Source organism: Zea mays, chromosome 10, assembly GCF_902167145.1.
Source record: "Zea mays cultivar B73 chromosome 10, Zm-B73-REFERENCE-NAM-5.0, whole genome shotgun sequence".
NCBI classification, from domain to species: Eukaryota; Viridiplantae; Streptophyta; class Magnoliopsida; order Poales; family Poaceae; genus Zea; species Zea mays.
Window position 1 is genome coordinate 25,647,580 of NC_050105.1, and position 8,375 is coordinate 25,655,954.

Below are 8,375 nucleotides of genomic sequence, written 5' to 3' on the forward strand. Positions count from 1 at the left end.
GCAATTACAATCCAGCGTGAACAGTACGAGACCTATTTATAGGAACGGGACGTAGCCCAGGTGAAAATACATTTGTGACCTCAATTTGTATACATAACAATAACATAAGTCATCAGGGATTAATTGGTCTTTTCGTCTTTGGTTCAGCGTCATGCTTGACCTTCGTCGTCACCTTAAGTCGAAGTTGTCGTCCTTCGGTGGTAGCTTCGGTATTCGTCATTATAGCTCTCAGATAATATCTTCGTCTCGAGGACCTTCGGCAGAGAGAATCCTCAACATCACTTTGGCAGCGATACCTTTGTCTTAAGGACCTTCGGCGGAGAAGAAGACCCTCAACATGCACACTGAGTGAAAACCTGCGAGTGACCCAAAATCCACCCGAAACCCGACGGGTTCAAATACGGGTTTGAAATTTCACTCGCGGGTGCAATCCCAGACAGTTTTAAATAGACTTAACAAGTATGATCACGAGTGAGTTTTGTACTCTACCCGACATGTTGCCATCCCTAATTCTTACCACTTACCCCTCGTTGCCCACAATGGACAAAAAACCCTTAAACCTCATTTGGCAAGTCTAAGATCGTCTCAGACAACAGACTCTAATAGGATGTTTGGTTTGAAGATTAAGCTAGTCAATCATCTTCTCGCTTTTTTGTTTGGTTTGTGGAATGAAATAAGTTGATCCATCACCATTTCATTCCTTATAGTTAGTGTTAATATGAAAAATAAGGTCATCCCACACCAAATTTGATGAATGAATTTATAATCATCTTGAATGTAGCGATTACTCAAACCAAACACCCTTTAAAAGATCCATCATTACTCAAACCAAACACCCCTTAAAAGATCCACTACGCTATATTTAGCGCTTAGTACCGTCCACGAGCCCTCCAACAATGTCTGTTATCCAGTCCGCTAAATAACACCGTAGAAATGTTGAGTCTTTATTATTAGGTATAGATATAAGATTCTATTCATTGCAAATAATTACAATTTCACCGCACACTTGGCGGTACTTGACAGATAAGGAAACACAAATGGCAATATAGTGTTACGGAACAGCATGGGAATTCATAAACAGTTCAGCACAAGCACACAAGGCATGAGTCAGGGGGGCACACATCTTCAACCATAGTAGATTACAGTAAGTATGTGATTACGTTTCATCCACAGTGATAAAATCACGGCTGCGAACAAGATTCAAAGGGACAGCTACGCCGGCCATGTGGGTTGTTGACCCAGCGATGCGCAAGCTGGAAGTTGCCACAACAGCAAAGACTCATGGAATGAACTGAATCTAGACAAGATGAGGGCCAATAAACGGCTGGGAGTCTTCAAGTTTGGCAAGCACGCACGCCCCGAAACAATGTTTCCTCCTCCGGTTCTTCAATCATATTGGCTCTGTCAATGGTTTCTTCTCTATATGTTGTTGTCGGATGAGTCTGTTGAAGGTGAGCTGCTTCCGGATAAATCTGCAGGGCGCGATGTTGTTCGGGTGTTGTACGATCTGCAGTGGCTGCACTTGTGGCCAATCACGTGAAAGTTCACCTCTGAGACCTTGTTGCAATCGTTGCAAAGCACCCAAATCTGCCATTTTTCCACACAGGACAAAAGCGTTAGGTACGTTTAATGAATCAGCATGGAAATATTAGCTTCTGGTCTATTTAAATGGCTAGCCTAAATCGAACAGAACGTAGATATAAAGTTAAAGGTGGCTATTATTCCACTATACCATAGATGATTCACCAGTAAAAGACTAGAGAGGTTTTCTAGGTAGGTTATGAAAAGCGCCTAACGGTGAAGGTTTCTGATTTACATCACAAATAACCAAGTCATGAACTTATTATCCTTGGGTTAATGTACTAAGCTAGCTAGGAGTTGGGCTGCATACATACACCGGAAAGAATACCTTGTAGCGATACACAAGAGGCATGATCGTGGCTTCGATCTACAAAATGACAAGGAACTAACCATCAGTCAATCAGCAAGCACCAGGAAACAACATAATATAGTTGCCCAGAACAAAACATATTCAGCATACAGGTGTAAGTATATTTCTAGAGTGACCCTTTTCATATCCAACCAAATGATATTACTAATTTTTCTACAATGTCATCTCATATGGAAAGAATGTTTCCTGATTGCTGAAATGTTTTCTTCTTCTGAAATCGGTTCCAAATTATTTAAGGTGATAGACATGAATACACATCCTAGATTTTGAATCTTAAGTTACCACCAAACATTGTTTCTCTGTCAGTATGCATGCTGCTACCAGCGAGAAAGAAATTTGATACCTCTTGATCCAACATTTCCCAATGATGTGTCAAATCAAGAGCTGTTTTAGAGCATATTGGACAAGTGTATCTGTAGCATCAAACACAGATAGAAGTTACCATAACCAAAACTGTCTCAGAGTAGGTTCAAAGAATGAAAATGAAGTGTCAATACAAGTTTATATTTTAGCAAAGGTGTAGAGATTTACTTGTTATGCGCCACCATTTCTTCAAAACATGTCAAGTGCATTGTGTGTCCACAGTTAAGAACTCTTGTTCCTTGTAATGAGTCAAATAGATACTGCAGACATAATTCCGGTTATAATATCTAGATAGCTTCAGAAGGAGCGCAAGCTATCGACGTTACCTCATAACAGATTGGGCAATTCTGCCTCATTGAGTTCTCCACACACTGATGGTTATCACGGAGTATAACAGAATAGCAGGATCCTGTGCATTGCAGAAAAAGGAACAGGAAGAAATAGAACATATAAGCATTTCCAGACAAAATAAGCACATGGAGAGTTTTACTAGTTAACATAAAATTTAGAATGTTGTTTCTTTATTGCTGAATTTCAATCGCCCTAGACGGGGTTAATTTATACTGATATGATGGCAGACTTTGACTTGGGGGCATGAAAAAATTTCATTAGAGACAAAAAAAAGTGGCTGAATTTGGACTTCCGTACTTCCAGTCCTTCACTGTTGCTTATGTAAGAACATTTAACTCAAGATCGCCAGTGTTGTGTATGGAGTTGTTCGAATGAGCTCTGTATTGAGAGGAAGGGATGAAGCCCCAATATGTACATGTACACATGCAAATGAACCCCTATACAGTGGAAATATACAACCACACACATATCTCTAACAGGAGTAGCATTCAATCACCACCGTGCATTATAGAAGAACATTCAACTCAAACACATAATCAAATTGGTTGAAGCAAAGCATACCACACTTCACACAGTGGAAGAAGTTTTCCTTGCCACCAACCCTGGTTGAATTGAGTGGATACATGATCAGAAATAAGCTCAATTTATATATTGGTGAAAGTCTCTTTTGTGCTCACCTGCATATGCCACAATCGATGCAATGGTACTGCCCTTTGTCTGTCTGTAGAAGAAACATGCATCAGTTGGTATGAATGGTACAAAGCACATACAAAAGCAATCAAACTTAAAACTTACATCATCATCATAAAATTTGCATATATCACAAAAGTACTCTCCCATATTGACTCCACAGCTTATGCACACTTGTGACACCTGAACAGCAAAAATGAAGTTTCAGTTTAAGCATAATAACCCTTATGTGACAGGAGTATGAATAAAATTGAATTCCGCAGCAATTTAAGTCATACCGGCTGTTTTGTTTCACAGAGTAGGCAAACTACCTGCAGGAATGAAGAGAGTTAAACTTCCACATTTGCTGAACATAGTAAAGTCAATTAATTGTAAAAAACTAGAAAAACATGAAAGTCTTACTTTTTCAACATCCTGACGACATATTGTATGCCTATCTCCGGAAGCCTACAGTGAAGAAAGAATCAACACGATTCATATTTTTTCTTCAGAAAAAGAGGTGATCTAGCAATAGTTGTTCTTTGCATATAGTGCCAAAACCTGATGGTTTTATTTTACAAGGCACAATTTTGTAAACCCATAATGTTTCATTGCTCCTAAAATGACTAAATGCACAATTTCAGAAATCTATTACAGCCTGTTTGTTTCTGTATAATTGAATTTTATTTCAAAATCAAGAATCACATTCCATTTCAGATCTTAATTGAAGTGCTGCCACCGGTAAAGCTTGATGGCAGCAGTGAGGCCCCCTACAGGGAGCTTTCTGTGTCCAGATTCACAAGAGACGAACAAAGAAGATCAGGTTTTGGGGGTGGCAATGAATCTCACTTTCTGTTTCTTACTCTCTCTTTTCATTTCTTACCATATGATTTTGACACAGGTGTACTTAAGATTTGGAGAGCGGTGGAATATCAAATTCTAAGCCAAATCACCTAGTTCATAGAGTAGATTACAATTCAGTCCAAATGAAATGATCCAAACGGACCCTTATCAACTTTCGATTCCAGGAACCACAGATTCATATATGAAATCTGCAAAAAAGATTGTTCTTTATTTCACTCTGTTAAAGTATATATAGTAGTTTACATATTTTGTATCGTAAACTGCTATATGTATTTGTGGGCTACTTTATTTCCCAAGTCTTGTACTCTATATAAATTGGCTAAGGACTAAAAACAATATAACTATACAATTACTCCAATTCTATTCTCATTCATGGTATCACGAGTCTAGATATAGATTCTAACCCTAGTTGTCGTCAACTTTCACAACCGCGACCCCCTAGGGAGAAATCAATCTCCGCTGGAGGCAGCGCAACCATTTATAGTGCGTTTGGTTGCGGGATAGCCAGGACAGGGACGTCCCCTGACGTCCTCTCTCGTCCCTCCAATTTTGAGGGATAACTGGGAACAACACTGGGATAGTCCTGTCCTAACCCTTGACCCTGAATCAAACAACCTTATTTGAGGGATCGTCCTGTCCTGTCCCGTCCTATCATTGCAACCAAACGCACCCTTAGACACCCGATCATATTGATTCGGCTGTCATCTTCGTCATCGTTGTCGCACAGCACATTGAGATTTCATATGCTCGTCATCGCCAGCTGCTACAGCCTCGTCGTTGGGCTGTCGTCATCACCACCTTCCTATCGCATGGAGGTTGATGGATTTCACCCTGTCATGCGCCGTCATGGTGGTGGCCAAGCCCGGCCATGCCCCGACCCTAAGTCTCCATGAAGGTGGCCATATCAGGAGTGTCATTGCTAGACATATCTGCCCATCACCATGCCATTGCTACCGGCTATGCCATCATCGGTTGGAGCTGCCTGCCTCTCTGTGTTGAATGTTGTGCACTCATCGTCGTTGCGGTCAAGATGTTGCTAGGTGCACCCGATGAGTAGCACATGGTAGATCCTGCTGTTGTTGTTGTATCTTCATTAGTTTGCCTAATCACTTATCGTAAGTGAGTCATCAATCGCCCGTCCACCTCGAGTGTAATACATCGGCATCGGCAACGAGTACACCGACATCGAGGAGACGCCTTCCCGCATCTCTTCTCGGTCATCTCGTTTGCATGTCTACATCGTCAGTTCGTCATCACCAGCACAGATCGGGATGCATCCACTCAGCTCTCATGATGTCCATTGTCGAGTACTGCGCGCATCTTCTCCACGCAACAGGGTTGTTGTTGTGTCGCCTGCTCCTCGTTAGGCAGCAGCATTGCCATTGCCATCCCTATGGATGTATTGTCATTGTATCTACATCACCGTTCCTTGTGCATAGACGACTGTACTATGCAATATTTGTTGTGCCATCTATCCACACAAGGTTTTCATCCTGCTAATCAAGTCTTCGTTGTAAACTTGGAGCTCTGCCTATGAACGTGAGGCCGTTGTCGCCCCAGTGCGCGAGGCCACCGCTACTCATCCACCCCCTGCATCGGTTTGCTCGCTCCTGAGTATCCGCTCATGGCCGAACTACTTGCCTTTGGGTTTGACCCATTCGCTCCAACACTACTTCATCCAGCACAACCACGTCATCAATGTCGACGTCTCATCCCCACCTACTTTGTTTATTCTGACAATCATGTGCTATGTTGACACCTTCTACCTCGTCGTTCTACGCACCACAATCATCGTCGAGACCTTCTCTGTTGGTCCCTCAGACGTTGATGCATGGTTGGGGCACTCTACCTTGTACATTCGGTATTGGCAACACCGGTGCGTGCTTTCGTCCCTGACGCGTTGCTAGGTCTGGCAAACCCAGCCCACACCTTAGTCTATGCGGCTTAACTGCATCGACTTCGGTATCGACCCTCCCGTTCCCGCCATGTATGCCTCAATTGCATCTCCGTCTTTCATCTACAATGGCCCTAATTGTGTCTACCTCAACATCACCCTCCCCCTCCACGACAACTGCCTTGATGTGTCTTCGTCATCACCATGGTGCCTCTTGTGTGCTTGCAGCTCCACCAACATAGCAACTTGTACATTGACCTCAGCTATCTTCAACACGGCTTCTTCGATTAAAGCAATGTGCCCTTAAGCTCGGCTACCTCGACATCGACACAAAGGGCTATCATCTACATGAGCTCATTATTGGTTTCTACTTCAGTCACACCATCTGCATTGCAATGTCGCTACGGCTCGGGGAGATGTTAGCCCTTGACTCCTCTTCAGTCTAACCGTCTACGATGTTCCCGCTACGACTGGGGGAGGATATTAGAGTATGTTTGTTAGTTTACATATTATGTATCATAGACTGTCATATGTATCTGTACCGTAGGTTGCCTTATCTCTCAAGTCATGTATTCTATATAAACATCCTAACTCAATCCAATACAATCATCCAATTACACGAATTCTATTCTCCTTCACACTTTATTGCACGAACACTTCTCACATGCTATATAAACACTACGCTGCAAGGTTCCTGAGTAGAAAAGCTCTCTAAGTTAGCCTGTCCTACTACGAAAAAGAGACACAACCTGAAAAAAAAAAGAAACAGGCTCACCGTAGCCTCGTTGTGGCAGTGGCGGCAGGGGAACACCTGGTTGCAGCACGGTGCCACGATCTTGCACCTCCGCCGGTAATGCTCGCACCTGCGGCAACGAGCAAATTTCTGACGTGAGCAGATTAAGCATAGCGGAACTAGGCCATCTTGGATCGGGAAACCGGAGGAGGAGAACGAAATCGAGCAAAATCGACAGCCAACAATGGGAACGGATGAACCAGTCACATAGCGCAGATCGATTCGGCACCGGGAAGAAGGAATCGAGATTCCGTCCGAAGAAAAGGAGCACAAAGGGGGAGGCACAGGAGAAGAACGTAATCAAGGATTCAAGGCGCGCCTCGCTCACCCGTGCTTCATCTTGCCCACGTCACGGCGGTCCACCTCTCCGTCGCGGGCCGCGTCTACTTCCGCGACGTCGTTGTCGCCGGGGAATTGCGCTCCCCCCATCCCCGGCGGCGGCGGCGACGGCGGAGAGGAGGGTGGCAGAGATGTAAATAACGAGGGCGATAAGGGGCGTCCAGATATAAAATGTTATTGGTCCATCCCGGAAGAGTAGCGACGTCATGGGACATGGAGGCGTGGAGGCCCACCGCTTTGATTGCTAACTGTGCCCTTCTTCCAATGCCATTGCAGCAGAGAAATTAGTTTCCTCAAGAAATGCATTACATAAAAAATTATACTGTCTCTGTACTAAAATAGTACTGGTCGTTTTAGCTTTTGCTTTTTATGTGTACATTTAAATAAATAAAGATAAAACTAGATACATATATAAAACATATATATCAAATATTGTATGAACATTTTAACATATACATCAATAAAGTTTGAAATATGGATAAAATAGAGTAGCTGTTGGAGAATCCTTAGATCTGTTGCACATTTTACTTATAATACTTTTTATTTATCAAATCTTTAACAAAGAAGGGAAGGAGATAATAGGATAAGTAGATGAGATGCACAACGGCATGGGTCGCACGCACATCACCGGCCTAGCCGTCATCGTCACATCTTTTAGCTTTTTCCTCTAGCTGCGGCCTAGCCGTCATCGTCACATCTCTTTCAAGCTTTTTCTCAAGCTGTTGTTCTTTGTACTCCATTTGATACTTTGCTTGCACTCTCTTTTCTACTCAATTTTATTTTAATCTAGATTGGATAGAATTAGATAGAGAAAAAATATTGTTAGTTCTGCCAATGATGTCTCCATGGATGAATTTATAAATATCAGCTCTTCGATTTTTAAAAAGTGTGTACAATCACATTATTAGCTATTCAGGTTGGACATGATCATATTTTTGACTATTCAGGTTGGACACACTCAATCTACAACATACGGGTATCGACTAAGACATCTATAATGAATGTCTTAAGTTATATTTTCGCTGTGTTTAAGAGGCTAAATATAAAAAAAATTAAGACACGTCTCTTGGCTCTATGCTTAAGGTACAAAACGTAGTTGATTGGTGCATTGATTTTAAGACACGGGTTTTAGACGCATCCATTGTATCACA

At 42.4% G+C, this 8,375-nt stretch overlaps 1 protein-coding gene across 2 annotated transcripts; it reads right to left on the reverse strand.

The window, feature by feature from the left end:
* Positions 1-921: 921 nt before the first annotated feature.
* Positions 922-7,514, reverse strand: LOC100282790 (RING finger and CHY zinc finger domain-containing protein 1). Of its 2 annotated transcripts, none has more exons than NM_001155696.2 (12): positions 7,214-7,432; positions 6,868-6,955; positions 3,758-3,802; positions 3,634-3,666; positions 3,461-3,538; positions 3,343-3,386; positions 3,227-3,267; positions 2,641-2,723; positions 2,483-2,574; positions 2,295-2,364; positions 1,910-1,948; positions 922-1,587 (listed from the first exon to the last, which is right to left on the reverse strand). In NM_001155696.2, exons 1-12 carry the CDS (start codon positions 7,312-7,314, stop codon positions 1,420-1,422), a joined length of 882 nt encoding a protein of 293 aa, NP_001149168.1. In that variant the 5' UTR covers positions 7,315-7,432; the 3' UTR covers positions 922-1,419. The 2 variants fall into 2 exon arrangements, with proteins under 2 accessions (NP_001149168.1, XP_008661955.1); XM_008663733.3 differs by having other exon boundaries at positions 929-1,587; positions 1,896-1,948; positions 7,214-7,514.
* Between the last annotated feature and the right edge of the window lie 861 nt (positions 7,515-8,375).